General features: G+C 44.3%; 2 protein-coding genes across 4 annotated transcripts; one reads left to right on the forward strand and one right to left on the reverse strand.

The window, feature by feature from the left end:
- Positions 1 to 1,528: 1,528 nt before the first annotated feature.
- Positions 1,529 to 8,908, reverse strand: SETD4 (SET domain containing 4). 3 transcript variants are annotated; one of them, XM_058859854.1, is made up of 11 exons: positions 8,849 to 8,908; positions 7,898 to 7,997; positions 7,359 to 7,454; positions 6,551 to 6,588; positions 6,237 to 6,325; positions 5,157 to 5,586; positions 4,120 to 4,294; positions 3,557 to 3,638; positions 3,224 to 3,304; positions 2,126 to 2,249; positions 1,529 to 1,858 (listed from the first exon to the last, which is right to left on the reverse strand). In XM_058859854.1, exons 2-11 carry the CDS (start codon positions 7,965 to 7,967, stop codon positions 1,724 to 1,726), a joined length of 1,320 nt encoding a protein of 439 aa, XP_058715837.1. In that variant the 5' UTR covers positions 7,968 to 7,997; positions 8,849 to 8,908; the 3' UTR covers positions 1,529 to 1,723. The 3 variants fall into 3 exon arrangements, with proteins under 3 accessions (XP_058715837.1, XP_058715847.1, XP_058715857.1); XM_058859864.1 differs by lacking the exon at positions 8,849 to 8,908 and having other exon boundaries at positions 7,847 to 7,986; XM_058859874.1 differs by lacking the exons at positions 1,529 to 1,858; positions 2,126 to 2,249; positions 3,224 to 3,304 and adding an exon at positions 3,318 to 3,444.
- A 5-nt stretch (positions 8,909 to 8,913) lies between these two features.
- Positions 8,914 to 14,210, forward strand: CBR1 (carbonyl reductase 1). The gene is made up of 4 exons (XM_058859924.1): positions 8,914 to 9,064; positions 10,140 to 10,459; positions 12,323 to 12,430; positions 13,237 to 14,210. The coding sequence occupies exons 2-4, from the start codon at positions 10,174 to 10,176 to the stop codon at positions 13,671 to 13,673; spliced, it is 831 nt and encodes a 276-aa protein (XP_058715907.1). The 5' UTR covers positions 8,914 to 9,064; positions 10,140 to 10,173; the 3' UTR covers positions 13,674 to 14,210.
- The last annotated feature ends 3,322 nt before the right edge of the window (positions 14,211 to 17,532 follow it).

Genomic DNA, 17,532 nt, shown 5'->3' on the forward strand with positions numbered 1-17,532 from the left:
TCCCCTCCTGGCAGGGACTTGTGCAGAGCAGTGAGGTCCCCCCTGAGCCTCCTCCACGCTGAGCCCCTTTCCCAGTTCAGCTGCTCATCCCAGGATTTGTTTTCCAGCCCCTTCCCAATTTTTTTGCCCTTCCCTGGCCACTTTCCAACCCCTCAGTGTCATTTTTTGGGTCACACTGCAGAAGCTGGAAGAGAATCCACCTCCCTGCCCCGCTGTGGACCAGGTTTGTATCAGGCAGAAGCTGAGCTCATTGCTCTGATTTGCAGTGAAATGGAATTTATACCAAGAGGGAAACCAAGCACTTTTTTTTCTTTCCCACAGTAAGATCCCAGCTCAATCCTTTCTCAGGGAACAGAGCATTGAGGAGATGCTGTTTGCAGCTCAAAGAGAGGCTGAGAGGGAGAATTTTCACTCTGAAAACTTGATTTAGTGTCCTGTAAAACAGGTGGAGAGCACTCCCAGGGCTGCTGCTTCCTCAGGCACCTCAGCTCTCAGCCCAGCTTAGGATGCCTTGTCTTGCACATAGCTCAAGTTAAATCCAAAAAGATTAAGCTTAAATTTAAGGAATAATTTTATACATACACATAAATTGCTGTGCTCTTCTTTCCTGCACTTCCAGACCCCCTTTGCTGCTCTCCCTGGAGAGTGTGGAGGAGTTCCAGGAGCACAGCTCCTATCCAAACCACCTGGAATTAACGTGGAGCCGCCAGCAAAAGCAAATGAACTTCTGTCAAACTCATATTCACCTCGCCAGACATGTTGTAGAGGAGCTGTTCTTAAAAATAACCATCCTAAGGAAAAAAAGAGAAATAAAGCAGCCAAACATCCTTATCTCCTTTAACTCTGGCAGCATTTTGTGATGAAATGATAAAATTAGAAACACAGCTGGTGTTAGAGAATGAAAAGGGGTTTATTAAAGAAGGTCAGTCGCAGGGCAGGGGCTGAGCCAGTCAGTGGCACAGAAGGAGGCAAACTGGTGAGAATTCCCTAGAAAACAGCATTCCCAAATCCAAGGGAATCTCAGGAAGCGCTTCAGAGGCAGAAAAACCCAGAATCCTTAAGGCTGGAAAGGAGTTTAAGCTCAAAATCCAACCATCACCCCATGGTCACCATCAAACCAAGTCCTCAAGTGCCACATCCACATTTTTGAACACTCCCAGGGATGGGTGACTCTTCCCTGTTCCAATGTTTTATAACCCTTTCCATGAAAAAAAAATTCCTGATATCCAATTTAAATTGATCAGGGCTTAATAGGACTGATTAGAGTGTAAAATATACTGGTAAGTGACTTAAAAACATAATTTAGGCAAATTTGAAGGTAAATTGGCCTGAAGGATGTAAGGAAATGGAGTTCCAGCTCCAGAAAGGATTTTAGAAAAATAAAACAGACAAGTCATGTAGAAAATGAAGTAATATATTTACAAAAATAAACACTCTTTAAAATAATCATAGAAAATTATCACAAGAGAATCACAATTCCAAATGAAGTTTCTGCAGTTTAAATAAGGACCCTGCCCTGAAATGCCCTTTAAAAAAATTCTCTTTTCTCCAAACCAAGGAGCTTGAGCTCTCCACTTCAGCAGAACCTTTTGTGTAAAAGTCAGCAAAGAACAAAATTATTCTGGGGGATTCTTAAATTATTCTTTGCTGCTCAGGTCCATTAAAAGAGAAATAAACTGGCAAGAATCCTTGACCAATTACAGCTGTCACAGCTCCAGAGGGCTCAAGTTGTTCCTAAATTCGAGTTGCAAAGAATCTCAGCTGATTTTTGAAGGATCTTGAGGTCTTCTGAGCGCAGCATTTCCACCAAGGCCAGGTGGGTTTTGAGGTTCTCTTTGTCCCTTTTCAACTGGGAAATCTGGAGTTGAGACAAAATGGGATAAAATGATTCAACATTCTGATTGTTCAACAGGACATGCAGAGAAAATTTGTGGAAATCTGTAAGGATTTTATTGATTATGTTAAAATAGTGGGTTTTTAAAATTCCACAAGAGAAACTTTAATAGCAAATAAAATTTAAAAAAAAAAAAGAGGGAAAGGGAAAAAAACATCAAAATTCTCACCCAGAAAATGACATTTTTCTGATGTAGAAAGGAATCTGAGCTCCCTTGTTTTTCCAAATTACCTGGAGAAGGACGTGCTGGGTCTCCTCTATTAACAACTGACAAATTTTTGCTGCTGTACCCAAAGCCTGCTGTTCATTCCTGGCTGAGGTGACATCACCAAGCAGGATCCTCCTCCAGCAGGTGCTGCAACCAAAACGTTTGAAGAGCACAGAGATATTTGCTGCACTCCCCAGCTGGATGCCAAACGTGGCTCTAACCTACCCCAGGGATTTATTTTTAGTTCTTAGATCCATTTATTCCACTCAGCAATGAATCTTCAAAGCACAAACAGCTCTGGAGAACCCTTTTCCCATTAATTTATTCCCTGATTTCATTTATTCCAAGCAAAGTGCAGGTAACCATTTTCCATCTCTGATGTTTGAGGCAGATTTGCCATTTGGAATAAATGTTCCAAGTGCACTGACAGTCCCTGGAGATTAATTTCAGCAACTTCCTTGGCCCTGGAATTCCAGCTTGTGGAAAACACATGATTCAAGGAAATCAAGCCAGGTTAAGAGCATTTAAAATTTCAACAAACCAACAGGAAAAAGGCCTGGAGCCTGAACCTTGAGGGAATTTCTGGGGCTTGAAACAGAAAGGGAAAACAAAACACAAAAGAAAATCACCAAAGCAGCAATAGAACAATGACTTTGCCTTTCTTCTTTTTACTTCTCACCTGGGGTCAATAAAACGGACACTGAACATCTAAAAATTGCCCCAGTATGTCACTCAGAGCCAGCAGAGAGCAAAGAGTGACGGGAAACAGAAAATATTGAAGGGTCTGGAAATCATCCTGGGAGAAGCAGCTGAACTGGGAAAGGGGCTCAGCCTGGAGAAAAGGAGGCTCAGGGGGGACCTCACTGCTCTGGATGAGGATGGAAGGAATGAGAGGATGAAACAGCCTCAGATTGCACCAGGGCAGGCTCAGGTTTGAGACTGGGAATGAAAATTTCCCTGGAAGTCTGGATGTGGCCCTTGGGGACAGGGTTTGGGGTGATGCTGGTGGGGTTGGGTGGCACTGGATGATCCTGAGGGGCTTTTCCAGCCTTGGTGATCCCATGAAAGAAAAGCAAAAGGCCCCTGCACATCCAGCAAACATTCAGGGTGCTGCAACTCACAATTCATCTGCTCCCAGACTCAACACCTTGAGGGCTGTGAGGAGTCTCCAGGATGGTCCCTCCCATCCAAAGGTCAGGTTCCTACAAAGTCAAAGTGATGAGGTGAAGTTAAGGTGACCTTCAGAGAGACAGTTTTCTTCCTGAGGCACATCAGCCATGAAGATCTCCAGCTCTGATAGTGGTGTTTAAAACCTCTCCATCTCCCTCAAGCAGTGAGTTTGCTAAAAAACAAATTATTTCTTTTTTATGGATTTTGATACTAGAAGCAAAATTTGACTCCCAGAAAAACTGAATAAAAAGTTCACCAGGAAACAAAAAACTCCAGATACTTACTCCAGGAAATCATGATCCTTTAGAATGGAAACTTTGGCCTTTCTCTGCTTGTCCAGTGGTGAGAAATATTTGAGGAGAGTATCTGCAGAAAAATACATTTTAAATATTTAAATAAATTGTATTTTAGAGAATCCACAATCATCAATTCTGAAATAAAATTTCAACAATATTTTTCATGTAGGATTAAGATCAAAACCTGTTAAATTCTGGTGAACTCTCCAGAATTCTCAAAAGCTATCAGCAATCTCCAGGACTGTGTCCTTGTAACAGAAATCCTGACTCAAACTGAAGTTATGAAAGTCTCCAAGCAAGTTCTCTTTGTGGAGATCTGGATTTCAATCAGTGGTGCAACCTCACACATCCAGCTGGAATCTCCATACAGATGCTGTTAATAACCACAGTTTTTAAAAATAAAATGGTAACAAAAACCACTTTCAATTTAAAAAAATTTAAATCATTAAAGTCTATGCAAGAAGGTATCAAACTCTTTTCCACTCCTTGAGAATTTACATGCTCCTTTCAAAATTGTGCCTTTCAATGCCCAGAAAATCCCTAAATCCCACCTGGTGAGACATAAACGCTGCTGTGAGGGTTATCCATGGCAACAAATCCATATTCCAGCAGCAGCCTCTGATTATCATGAGGTCCATAGCAGATAAAAACTTCCTGGTATTTTTTGCATTGTGAATTTGTCCAAATTTCATAGCTCCTCGTCTGCTCGTTAAACGCAGCCTTGACCTTCAGGGAGTAAAAAATAAAAGGTTTTTACTCTTGGTAGGGTGAAAAAGGAAACAATTGAATTTTGAAACCTTAGAGGATTAAACTTTGTGTTCAATTGTGGGGACTTCTTGGAGAGACCCTAAATCTGCAAACACAGATGTTCCATGCAGAACTGGCCTCTCCTGTGCTGCCCCAGCTCAGTGTTGGCACTCAGAGCCTGGCAGAAGGTGGAAATTCTCTCTGCACTCCCCTCAGGCTGCTCTGAGACTTCAGCCAGAGGTGAAGTAACACAAGGACCATGGAACTTGGAATTTCTGTCAGGACAAGGAATTTGTCTTGCTTTCAGGAGCAGATCAGAGGGCTGTTTACAAGTGGCTCTTCCCAAAAGCTGCTCTGGATCTCCTCCAGTCACTGTGAGCTCTCCTCATGCCTTGGCTTTGTTCCATAAACTGAAATATTTGAATTATAGAATTCAAATGTTTGGGTCCCCTGCTTAAGGGACCTTAAGCATCTTGTTCCACCCCCTGCCATGGCAGGGACACCTCCCACTGTCCCAGCTGCTCCCAATGTCCAGCCTGGCCTTGGGCACTGCCAGGGATCCAGGGGCAGCCCCAGCTGCTCTGGCAATTCCATCCCAGCCCCTGCCCACCCTCAAAGGGCAGAATTTTTTCCAAATATCCCACCTAACCCTGCCCTCTGGCAGTGGGAAGCCATTCCCTGTGTCCTGGCACTCCAGCTCCTGAGGATCTGAGACATTTTCCCCCCTGTGAGATCTCCCCCTGACCTCCCCACTCTCCTCATCCATCACATAAATGCAGATGGCATTGACAGAGTGCACATAAAAATAAAGAAATTTCCTGATCTATTTTGAGCTTCTTACCTGAACATTTGGGCTGTGGTTTAGCAAATCTAAATATGGTGCCAATGCATAAACATCTGGCTCCAGGGAGAAACATTCCCTGTGTGGATGTTTCATGTAAATTGTCCTGGTATTTATAGTGCACCAAGCCCACTCCAAAGCACTGTAATTAAAAATAGTTCCTGTGTTCTCAGCAAATAAAGGCTGCAGGGAAGAGAAGAAAGCTTTGGAAGTTCTGAACAGCTCTTGGATCATCATTTTTTGCTCCTGAGCCTTCTTTTTTAAGGGTTTGGGGAGAAGATTTACGACATCAGGTTCCAAACAAGCAGGGCAAGTGTAAGTCTTGGGTAGAACATCCAGGTAAGGCTTCCATGGAGATTTCTCCCCAGCGTGTTTCTCTGCTATCAAAAACGTGCATAGTGCCAGCAAAGGAGACACTGGGGGCTTCCATCTATTGGAAAATAAAAATAATTAAAAATAAAAAAATAAAAAATAAAAGTCCCAATGCAGCAGACCCGCAGGGGTGAGATGAGAAATGGACACAGCAGTGTTTTACCTCTCCCAGAGCTCTTTGGAAGTTATAAATAGTTTTTGTTTGAAACTTCTTTGTAGCTCATCTCCAAGTCCTTTGGCTGATTTCAAAGGGGCCATAAAAGCTGCTTTGTAATAACAATTTTGGGTTCACACCCTGGGTTGGGTTTTTTTAAGATATACAAGTATTCAATGCCCAGCCTGGGGCTTTGTTCCAAATTTTCCAAATGGTTCCAAATTTTCTAAAAGACCCTGGCTTTGCAGCCCAGTTTTATCTTCCTTCTCCTATTGAAGCTGACTCACAAATTCCCCCCAAAAAAATTCCTAATTGACATTTAGGGCCAAGCAGGCTCTGAGGCAGCTCCAGCTCCAGCCTGTGCTCTCTCTCCAGCTCTGCCAAGCTCAAAGGGGATGTTCAGTACCAAAACTTTTTCCCTCTCTGAGCATTCCACATCCCTGAAATGCTGGCACCACTCAGGATATTCAGCTGAAAGCTCCACCACCCCTTCAGAGGATTCATTACTGCTGAAAAAACCCCACTGAAGGCCATGAGTGTCACTTGTCACTTACTTCACAATGTGTCCTCCCAAGCAGCTGCTGAGGACAGTGCCCGTGGTGAGCAGACACTTCTCAGGCAATGAAATAATCAGATCTCCTGCCTTTGAGGGAGGAATGAAAAAAAATTACACACAAGGAACAGTAAAAATCAAGTGTAATGGACTCATCTAATTACTGTGGGGCCTGGTGGTTTCACATTAGGGCTGCAACAGCCTAAAAGTCAGAAATTACGTTCACAATGGAATTCTGAGCTTTGCTTGTTGCAAAAATCATTAAATGTCAAAAAAAACCTGAGGAGCTCCTGTATTAGAAACAACATCGCTCACCTGAAGAGCTTTTGTTGTCATCAATCCTCTTCCTGTCTCTGAAGAAGGAACACAGAGCAGGAGTAAATAAATGTAGATATGGAAAATCAGCAATCAGGTCAGCAAGGAAAAGCTCTAAAAGAACAGCCCCTATGTCTTACAAAACATAAATTCAATTATGGACTGCTCCAGATGTAGCTCATTTCTTTGTTCTCCCATTCTCTTTATTTTTCAGGATCTTTTCCCTGCAAATCCTGCATTTGCTGTCCAGTTCTAGCAATTATTCAGCTTTTTTTTCCTCCCACTTATAGAAATTATTAATCTTCTTTTTCTCCATTTTTAACTCAAACACATCTTTTATCACCAGCTGCAGCTCTTGGGTTCAGAGTTTTAATTAAACTTTAGCATTTCTAATCACAATATTTTTCTCTGATCCATTCTATTCTTTCTGCTCTAGTATTACAAAATGTTTTAAATATAAGCCACATAAAATAATAAAAAAGTAAGTATAAATCTTTACTTTAAACATTACTAAGTGAACCTCAGCTCTCTGCTGAACTTGCTTGGGGACAAAAAGATAAACAAGTTATAACAAGGTTAAATTTCAAAAAACTGTTTTATTAACACTTCAAATTTTGGCTTTTTCAGACCTCTATATCTACTTTTCCACATTAAATTGACTTTCCAAGAATCCTTGGAAGAGTATCAGTAACTGGTTTTTTTTTTTCCTGATGCCAGACAGGTGCATAATTCAAAATGAAAGCAGGAATCTAAAATTTTTAGAAGATTCAGATTTGTACCATCAATAAATAAATAAATAAAGCATTACCCCAGAACTCTGCTGGCCTTAAATTACTGTCTTCAAATCCTCTCTCTTTTAGCCACTTCTTAAGTTTAATGTATTCCAGCTTGTGACTGCAGTTGACTAAAAATAGAAGAAAAATTAATGCTATAAAAGAGCATTCTGTTAGACAATAAAGGAAACATAAACATTTTACTGTATAGTCAGAAAAACTGTCTTTTGGACATTTTAAAGCATACCAGAATAGCAAAAAAGACTCCCATTGAAAAAAATAAATTTGGGGTCTCTGGGCACTGGGAGGTCTCAGAAATGTGTGAGTTATTCAGCATATCCAATGAGTTTTAAAATAATGTAATATTTGCCATTAGGCAGAAAAGAGAGCTCAGAAAATTCACTGTGCTCTGCTTGGGACTATAAACAAATGCTCAGATATTTGCATATAAAAAAAGGAAACTTTTATGAATGTAATTTTCCAAGCACAAAGGCTTTTGAAAATATAAATAATAAAATGACACCTTGAGAATCAATTGGTTATTTTATTATTTAACTTCCAGGTATGATGATACCTCCATCCATAAAACTCTTCAAGTGTTTTCTTCTTCTATTTCGACCAGTCCGACCTCTGCTTTTCTTCATATTAAGCAACAGATTTTGCCTTTTTTCGACCTGAAAAAAATAAATTAAAAATAACTGATTTATAAACATTTAAAGTCACTTCCAAATTTATTTCTGTGAAGGTGGGGAGGCCCTGGCACAGAGTGCCCAGAGCAGCTGGGGCTGTCCCTGGATCCTTGGCAGTGCCCAAGGCCAGGCTGGACATTGGGAGCAGCTGGGACAGTGGGAGGTGTCCCTGCCCATGGGATGGGATTGGGATGATCTTTCATGGAATCATGGAATATCCTGATTTGGGAAAGATCCACAAGGATCACCCAGTCTCACCCTGCCCTGCCCAGACCCCCCCAACAAGCCCAGCCTGGGCATCCCTGGATGCTCCTGGAGCTCTGGCAGCCTCGGGGCCGTGCCCATTCCCTGGGGAGCCTGGGCAGTGCCAGCAGCCTCTGGGGAAAGAAGAGCCTTGCCCTGATTTCCTTCCTCTTGCCAAAACTGCCCTGAACCGAACCTCAAAGCTCAGCTTTTCCCTGCCGGGAGGGAGGGCCTCAGGGGGCCGGGATCACCCACAGGCGCTCGGGCTCCCTCAGAGGCCGGCCCTCCATCCCATTCCAATGGGCTGGAAAGACCTCAGAGATCATCGAGGCCAAATCCCATCCCATATCATCCCAGCCCACCTCCAGAACAGGGAATCCTGTGCTAACCAGACCCCCATTCCCTGCTCAAACCCCCGGGACGGGAGGGAGAGGAACGGCCCCGGCAGCGCTGCCAGAGCGGGAACTTCCTGAGGGAGCGCCCGTGCCCCGCGCACTCTCCCTGGGAGCCCCAGCCGCATCCTCCCCTGCGAGCCCAGACTGACTCCCGAGTCTCTCCCGGGCTGGAATTGCTGCCCGGTGTCCCAAACCCACCTGCTAAAAGCACACAAGGACCGACATTCCCCCGCTGTCGCCCTCCGCGAGTCCCCGCCCGCTCTCCCGCCTCTGAGGCGGGGCTGTCCCGCCATTTTAGGGGCGTCCCCATCTCTCTTCCCTGCGGTTTGGGAGCGCTTGTGCTGTGGGGAAAACTGGTCCTGTCCTCGCTGTGAGGAGCTGAGGGACGAGGGAGAGGCGTCCGCGGTGCTGCAGGTGGGTGATGGGTGTTGGGTGTCCCCTCCCGGACCCTTCACCCCCGCGTCCCCCCTGAGGGAGTTGGGGCTCATGGCGGCCCGCGGGTTCCCTCCCCGTGAGGGAGAGAGGGAGACTTGCGGTGAGGTGGGAAGGGCACTCCGGGCCCTGGGAAGTCACTTTGGAGCTTCTTGGAGTGTTCTATATACGCTGGATGCCTGCTTAAGGTTACAATTAAATTTGGAAGAAAGATGGTAATGATGCCAAAAGGGAACAAATCTAGCGTTTAGACTTGATTTCATGGGGGAAATGCAGCTTCTTTAAACGCGCTATATCTGTTAGAGAAGCAGCAAGCAGGTTTTCTGATGCTGTGTTACACAACCAACCATTGTAGTCAGCCTGTGGTCTGCTGTTTTCCCCCGAAAAGGCTGTAATTGCTCCTCCCGCCTGGCACTGGAAGACAAAGCTACTTCATCCTTTTCTTTTCATGTTTTGGGACATTAAAGATCATCCATTTCCAACCCTTGCCGTGGACAGGGATTCCTTGCACTAGACCAGGTTGCTCAGGTTTGGAACCTGAAGTTTTCAGCAAAACTTGAGCTGAACCAATTGAATATTCCCAAAAGATGGAAAGTCTTTCTGTGAGTGCAGAAGAGCTTACTCCTACAAAAAGTTAATTTAGTACTAAAGATTAATCACTGACATTTTTTAGTCAAGACATTTCTTTCTTCTTTTTACCTATCACCAGTTGGCCTTTCTTCAGAACACTTAACACCAGTTTTGTCTGTGAGTACCTCGTGCTACCTTAGGAATTTACACGGCTTGCACAGGCATGTAGTTTCACATAATCCAAGGTGGAATTTTAAATAGTATTTTAAAGAAAAAACACTTGCCCAGGGAGGCTGTGAACTCCACACTGCTGGAAACATTCAAGGCCAGCTTGGATGGGGCTTGGAGCAACCTTGAGCAGTGGAAGGTGTCCATGGCGATGAGATGATCTTTAAGGTCCCTTCCAACCCAAACCATCCCATGGTTCTAATTCCTTTCCAAACAGCTATTTTCTCTGTCTGACTGAACTTTTCTTTGCTGTTGGCAGTTCCTGTGACATTGGCTCACGTTCTGAGGGGACAATGTCCAACGTGCAGGTGGCTGTGGTGACAGGGTCCAACAAAGGGATTGGCTTGGCCATCGTGCGGGCCCTGTGCAAGCAATTCCACGGGGATGTGTACCTGACATCCCGGGATCCCGGCCGTGGCCAGGCTGCCGTGGCACAGCTCCAGCAGGAAGGGCTGCGGCCGCTTTTCCACCAGCTGGATATCGATGACCTGCAGAGCATCCGAGCACTCCGGGACTTCCTGAAGGAGAAGTATGGAGGGCTCGACGTGCTGGTGAACAACGCTGGCATCGCTTTCAAAGGTAGGAAGTGCTCTGTTGGGGTAGTCCTGTGTTCTGGAGAGGGCAGTAGGTGCATCCAACACTTCTGTGCCAGTGCTGTGCTGCGTTTTTGCTTGGGCAGACTTCTCATTTTAAAGTATGATGTGGGATCAGTGTGTCAGGGGAGGGTCACAATGGACATCAGGAGAAATTTCTTCCTGGAAGGGGCGTCCCACGGATGTTTGGAGTCCCCATCCCTGGAGGTGCCCAAGGAAGGGCTGGATGTGGCACTCAGGGCTCTGGACTGGGGACAAGGTGGGCATTGGGCACAGCTTGGCCTCAGTAGGCTGGGAGAGCTTTTCCAGCCATAATAATGGCATGATTCTGTAAACATGCTTCCCTGGGGGGCTGTGTTTGCACAACATGTTGAGGCACACAGGGCAGGTGAGCTGGGTTGGGTTAATTGCCTCAATGCCCAGGAATCCCAGCAGGGCCATGGAAGCCCATCACCATTGGGGATACCTGCCCTGTGCCTCTCAGGGATCTGTGTTTTCCCTCTTCTCCACCCCCATGCTTTGTTCTCTGTATTATCTGCTCAGAGATCCCAGCTGATAAAAAAGCACCTTTGTCCCTGGGTGGGTTTTGCTGTCTCAAACTTTCTCAGGCCATTCATTCATTCATTCACCTCTAAACCAGTTCACTCAAATCCTGTTGTGCTGAGCAAGAATTTAACCCTTTCACCTCTCAGTGGGCAGAAAGGCAGGGAAAGTGAGAGAGAAACAGCCAGTTTCAAGGTAGGAAGGATGCACTTTTGTTGTGTGTATGAAATCCAGAATCATGTTAGCTCCAGACAGAGCAAATCACAAATCTGGCTGATGGTTTTGTGGAGGGGATTGTGCTCCTGTGAACCCCTCAGGTGAGACCCCACCTGCAGAGCTGCCCCAGCCCTGGGGCCCAGCACAGGGAGCAGCTGGAGCTGCTGGAGAGAGCCCAGAGGAGGCTCCAGGATGAGCAGAGGGATGGAGCAGCTCTGCTGGCAGGAAAGGCTGGCACAGCTGCCATTGTTCAGCCTGGCCAGGAGAAGCTTTGGGGTGGCCTAACTGGGGCCTTGGCTTCACACTGAAAGAGAGTAGGGAACTTCTCTTGGAGTGGGAGTGCAGTGATGATGTCCTGAAGCTCTTTTTGCCTGTTACTTTATAGGAAAATTGCTTAAAATCAGCTGATCAGGAGGCAGCTCTTAACAGACTTGTCTGAGCCTCAGGGTGTGCTCAGGAAAGATTCCAGCAGGAGTTAAAATATCACTTCCAGATGTTTAGCCTTGACTTTCCTCAGGCTGACAACCAAGTCAGCAGTAGGTCACACAATTTAGGATGTGACAAAGGACCCTCTTGGAAATGTTGCTGTGAGCACAGAGGGTGGAACATCTGTGTAAGAACTTGCTGTGGTGCTTCTCTCACAATTTTAATTCTTGCTTCCCAGGTTGGTATTTCTACCCAAGATTGCTTTTTGCCCCACCAATTTTTTGCTGCCATCCCAGAATTAATGCTTTCCTTTCTTAGTTGTGTTGCAGTCCGTCAAAGGTTTGATTTGCCATTAAGTTTTGTTATTTTTTGTGCTTCATTTGTCCAGCAAAGTTTTTAATCCAGCAAAATCTTCCTGTATCAAGTGGCGATGGAGCTGTGGTTGTCTTCTGGATGAGCCTCTCTAGGAAGAGTTGTCTAATTATGGGTTTTTTGATCATATGCCTGTTTTCTAATTATTAAAAACAGTAATTAAAATAAACTTTTGGGGTTTGGTAACTTGCATTCAAACAGTGTTATAATTTTAATTTATTTAATTATTTTACTGTATTTTATTTTTAATTTTTATTACTTTTTCCCCTGCCTTCCTACCTCTTATGAGCAGTTCATGACACCACCCCATTTGCAGTCCAAGCTGAGGTTACACTGAAGACAAACTTTTTTGGAACCAGGAATGTTTGCACAGAATTGTTGCCTCTTATGAAGCCTTATGGTAAGTGAAACAGAAAAAGCAGAGAAAGAGTTTTGTTTGAATTTTAGCCCTTTTAAATGGGAAATCCTGTCCAGTCTCAGGCACTGCACCAACGTTTCAGAGTTTGATGTGGTGTTGTGATGTGTTTGCTGCTATAAATGAAATGCAGTCTCTCTGAATATTTAAATACATCAAGGTTTTGAAGAAAAAAAAGTCAAGTAGATGAAAAACAGGTTTTTATTTCCTGGTGAAGAAGGGAAAAACACAGTGAGTGAATTTTGGGGAGAGGTGAAACGGTGCCAAAGTTGCACTCTGGTCCTCTTGTAGCACAGTGAATGATGACTGTTAATAAAGTCATTGACAGGATTAATTTCTGTGGCTTTTAAGGTTAAATCCCCAAATTCACCACCAGAATGGCTGTGAAGCAGCAGGAAAGAGGGGAAACAGTGCAACATAATTTTGGAGATGATGAGTGATTTACTGATTCATCTGACTTGTTCCTCTTAATGAAGTTCTGGGAGATAAATCCTTAAATTTGTAAATCTCCAGGTATTATTCCTACTGTAGAAAGAAGGGGCCTGCTGATTGTGAAGTTCTTTCCTGGAGGTTTATGTGAAACTTTTGCAGGTTCACACCTTAAATTACCTCTCGTGGTATTTACTAGAAATAAGAACACTGTGCTAATCTGATTTTTCCAGGAGCTCTGTAAAACACCTAAAATATTTTACAGATATTCACCTGAGGAGTAAATCCAGAACTGGAGAGCAGCCCCACTTCAGTGTGGGCTTAAAATGTGTGAAAATAATCAGTTTTTATTCTCTTTCCAGGCCGGGTGGTGAACGTGTCCAGCATGGTGAGCAGCTCAGCCCTGGGAGGCTGCAGCCAGGAGCTCCAGCAGAAATTCCGCAGTGACACCATCACTGAGGATGAGCTGGTGCAGCTCATGACCAAGTTTGTGGAAGACACCAAGAAGAGTGTCCATGAGAAAGAGGGTTGGCCAAACACTGCCTATGGGGTGTCCAAAATCGGGGTCACTGTCTTATCCAGGATCCAAGCCCGGCTGTTGAATGAGCAAAGGAAAGGTGAGCACATCCTCCTCAACGCCTGCTGCCCTGGCTGGGTGAGGACAGACATGGCAGGTCCCAAAGCCACCAAGTCCCCAGATGAGGGGGCTGAGACCCCCGTTTATTTGGCCCTTTTGCCTTCCAGTGCTGATGCTCCTCATGGCCAATTTGTCAGTAACAAAACTGTCAAACCCTGGTGAGCTCAGGGAGGTGGGGAGGGAAAGGAGCTCATTTTCCTGATTTCACTCCTAATTCCACCATTGCCAGCCCTTTTCCCACTCCCCTGGGATGGGTCTCAGACATGGAGCTGGGATGAGGAAGCAGGTGCCTTATCTCTCATCACAGTAGGTTTTTCCAGGATCCAGAGCTGTTCTGGAGGCTGCACAGGGTTTTCTAAAGAGGATGGGGTTGTTTTAGAGCTGTTCTGATCTGTCTGGGGGGAGAGTCAAGACCAGAACCACTGTTGGACAGACATTCCTTATTATCAGAACTAAATGGAATTAGGTGAAAATAAAAATAGCACTGATGCACCATTTATAGCCAAACATAATCAGCTGGTGTTATTAATACATCAATAAATAATTACTGATTTATATTCTGGTACTGAATTACTCTGGTACTAAAAACCTATGAAGTTGGGAAAGATACTTTCATTTTTTGCAGCCAAGTTTGTGGCTGGGATTTGTGATGTCTGCACTGGATACAGAGAAAATAAACTACAGACCTGACAGAGCAAAGTGTTCTTCAATTCCTTTATTGCACAGCCAGAAGTTTCCTCAATAAAATCTGCATAAAAGTGCTCTCCACATAGCAGCAATAAGAACTGTAAGTGATGTGGAGAGCTCTACATTTGTTTAAATGCTGCTTACTGCCTTTCAGACTCTCAGAGTTGACAAATTGCCTCTTCTGAGGCTGAAGGAGCTGGAAACAATTGCCCATAAAGCTGTTGTTGGTAATGAGAAATCAATAACGGGCTTGTTAATTGTTAATCAGGAGTCAGGGAGGCAATGCTGACTGCCTTTGACATTGGCCTCCCCCAGAAAAGGTTGGGTCGGGAAGCCTTGGAATGAAATTGGGAATAAATATTGTGGGAGGTTATTAATTGCTTATCAGCACAGAACAAAGGGCTGGTTATCAATTGGTTTTTTTAAGCATACAGGAGCATTGTTTTTGTGAAGAATTACCTCATCAGTCATGCCCCAGAGCTCCTTGAAGGGAAGGCCAAAAGTTCTCAGGGTAATCTATTCTCTGGGAAGAAAAAAAACTTAGGGGCCTTGGGTTTAGGGGGAAAAAAAATAACAAAAACTGTGTAAAGTTTTGGCTGCTACACTAACTCAACCCTCCTGATGTGCCACAGAGAAAAACCAGTTTGTGTGTGCCCTTCCAGTTACTGGAATCTCAGCAAAACACAGCATGGCTCTTGGATTTAGTCAGAGCTTTGAGAGACTTTATCCAGCAGTGGGGAATCCTGCCTAATTCTTCATCCCTCAAGTGCTGCCTGAGTCACTCAGCTTCAAAAGCTGGGTGTCCATCTGCATGGCATCTCCAAACATTCCAGACACACCTTGGCCTTTGCTTTCTGCAAGGACCAGACTGGAAGAGTCCTGGCTACCTTGACCACAGCCAGGAAATACCCAGTGCTAAAATACAAATTAGTTTTTAAGTATCTTCTGGGATCTGTAAGGCTCCTGCTTAAATCTAATTCAGGATCTGCTTTGTTGGTTTGGGTTTTGTTTTTAGCTTCACCCAAATTTTACCAGCTGTTACCAAAGGAGTTAAACTCATCCTGGAGTGTTTTGTTGAGCTGGAGAACTTTGTGTTGAACCCAGGCTGGAGATGAGAAGGCTCCAGGGTGACCTCAGAGCAGCTTTTCAGTGCCTAAAGGGGAGCTGGAGAGGGATTTTCCATAGGGATATGGAGTCAGAACAAGGGGGAGTTGTAGGAGACACTTCAGGGTGGATGGTCTGAGACACGGCAGAGACCTCTATAATCGAGTTAGGTGTTAGAAGTTTATTTCAGGGTGTGGGGGAGAGAGAAGAGAGAGAGAGAGAGAGAGAGCTCTGCTATGAGCCAGCAGACAGAGCTCAAAGCAGGCTCAGAGAGAACAATACAAAGAGGGTAAAATATGAATACATGAGCTCAAGATTTAAGATTGCTAAGGGAGAGAGTGACAGAAGTGAGAGAGCCGGGGAAAAAGAGAGAGGGAGCGTAGCAAGAGAGCTAAGAGGGCTAAGAGAGCCAAGAGAGCATAGTAAGAGAGTAGCAAGAGAGACCAAGAGCGTGAACTCTCTTTTACAATTTCTTATGTAATCTATACATTGAATATTCTATTCCTTCACTAACCAATCTTTCTAAGTATACTAATACAGTAACATTTGTGTGTGACCTATAGAAATCGCTGGTTTTGCATATTTTTAGTTATTTCAGGGTCCTTCAGACCTTTCCTTATAAGGTTGGGAAGAGGGGTCTCAGCTGAGTTTTATTGGGGGACAGAATGTGTTCTGGCTACCAGATTGGTTTCTTTGAATTATTCAAACCGTGCTTTCATTTGTATTTCTTCCTTAGCCTTTCTGGCTACAGAGTCATATTTATAATCCCTTTCTAATTCTACCTTCCCAACAGGGAATGGCCTGAACTGGAAAGAGAACATGTTGGGATTGGATATTGGGAAGAAAATCTTTATGTGGGGGTGGCAAAGGTTGTCCAGAGAGGTTATAAATTCCCCATCCCTGGAAGTGTCCAAAACCAGGCTGGATGGGACTTGGAGCAGCCTGGGATAGTGGAAAGTGTCCCCACCTGTGGAAGGGGGTTGGAATTAGATGATCTTTAAGATTCCTTCCATCCCAAACCACCCTGTGACACTTCTGTGCATTTCCAATTCTTAGATCAAGCTCTCTGTTCCACAACCTTCCTCTGGGGCAGGGTGAGGAAGCAAAGCAGGAGGTGAAGGCTGGAGAGTCACAGAGGTGTTGATCAGGAACAGCTTCCCATGGGATGAACAGCAGGAAGGACAGGGGACAGATGTTTTTCCCACCTTTGCAGCTGTGGTGGGGGACTCAGGAAAGCAGAATCAGCAGCTGGAGGTGGGAACAAGAGGCAGAACATGTCAGGAGAGAGTGTGCCCCCATTCCCTCCTGCCCCTGGAAGAGGGACTGTGCCCTGGGACTCTGCACAGAACCTGCATTGTCCAACCCAAATTTATCAATTATTTATTTCCTTTCTCCTTTTTAACTGCCTCCCCCACTTCTCTCCCGGGTCTGTTGCGTGGGAATTGTTTTGTTGCTCTCAGATTCTCAGATGTGAAGTTTAAGGGTTAGGAAGGAGTGAAATAATAATGAAATCATCATGGGCTGGTCTCCTGTACAATGCTTCTACACGTGGTTTACTTTTCAGGGCATGCCACAACCACTGAAGGAGAACCATGGAATCACAGAATATCTGGGTTGGAAGGGAACTTAAAGATCATTCAGCTCCACCCCTGAGAAAATAATTGAAAAAAATCCTAAAAAATACACTGTATTTTAGAACATAAATGTTATGTCTTAAGGAACTCATTAAAAATACCAATTCTTTACTCAGGCACATGCTTAGAGGCTCTGACCAGCATTTCTGTGAATAATTCTAAAATTTAGGAATTGAAACTTGGTGGCATTGCAGTTTATAAAGGTTAAATTCCTAAAATCTAGCTAGGAAGGGGAGAGGCAGGTGGTACCAAGAAAAGAAAACAGTGTATTAACATTACACTTAATGTACTTTTTGTCCTTAATGTACATTAATATTTAATGTAACTTATCAGGGGTCATTGCTGAAACAGTATCCATCCAAATCTGAACAGTTTCTCTTCTCTCACCTTGAATAACTGAATAAATACATTTCCCTTGATTTTTTTTTTTCCCAGCATTTTCTGCCTGCATGTTAAAAGACAAAAAAAAAAAATAAAAAAGAGAGAGGGGGAAAGAGGGAAGAAAAAAAGGGGAAGGGGAAAAGGGAGGGAAGAGGGGAGGGAATGGTTAAGAAATTTAAAAAAAGGGAAGAGGAAGAGAAACTGAGGTTAAATAC

The sequence above is a fragment of the Poecile atricapillus genome, chromosome 1 (genome assembly GCF_030490865.1).
Source record: "Poecile atricapillus isolate bPoeAtr1 chromosome 1, bPoeAtr1.hap1, whole genome shotgun sequence".
Classification (NCBI taxonomy): Eukaryota; Metazoa; Chordata; class Aves; order Passeriformes; family Paridae; genus Poecile; species Poecile atricapillus.

Coding starts and splice junctions, on each gene's coding strand:
- SETD4 (XM_058859854.1), bottom strand. CDS start 7,967: ATGAAGAAAAGCAGAGGTCGGACTGGTCGAAATAGAAGAAGAAAACAC. Junction 7,455..7,897: donor GAAGAGTTTTATGGATGGAG/GTATCATCATAC, acceptor TTCTATTTTTAG/TCAACTGCAGTCACAAGCTG. Junction 3,639..4,119: donor CAGCGTTTATGTCTCACCAG/GTGGGATTTAGG, acceptor ATTTTTCTGCAG/ATACTCTCCTCAAATATTTC.
- CBR1 (XM_058859924.1), top strand. CDS start 10,174: ATGTCCAACGTGCAGGTGGCTGTGGTGACAGGGTCCAACAAAGGGATT. Junction 10,460..12,322: donor CGCTGGCATCGCTTTCAAAG/GTAGGAAGTGCT, acceptor TCTTATGAGCAG/TTCATGACACCACCCCATTT. Junction 12,431..13,236: donor GCCTCTTATGAAGCCTTATG/GTAAGTGAAACA, acceptor TTCTCTTTCCAG/GCCGGGTGGTGAACGTGTCC.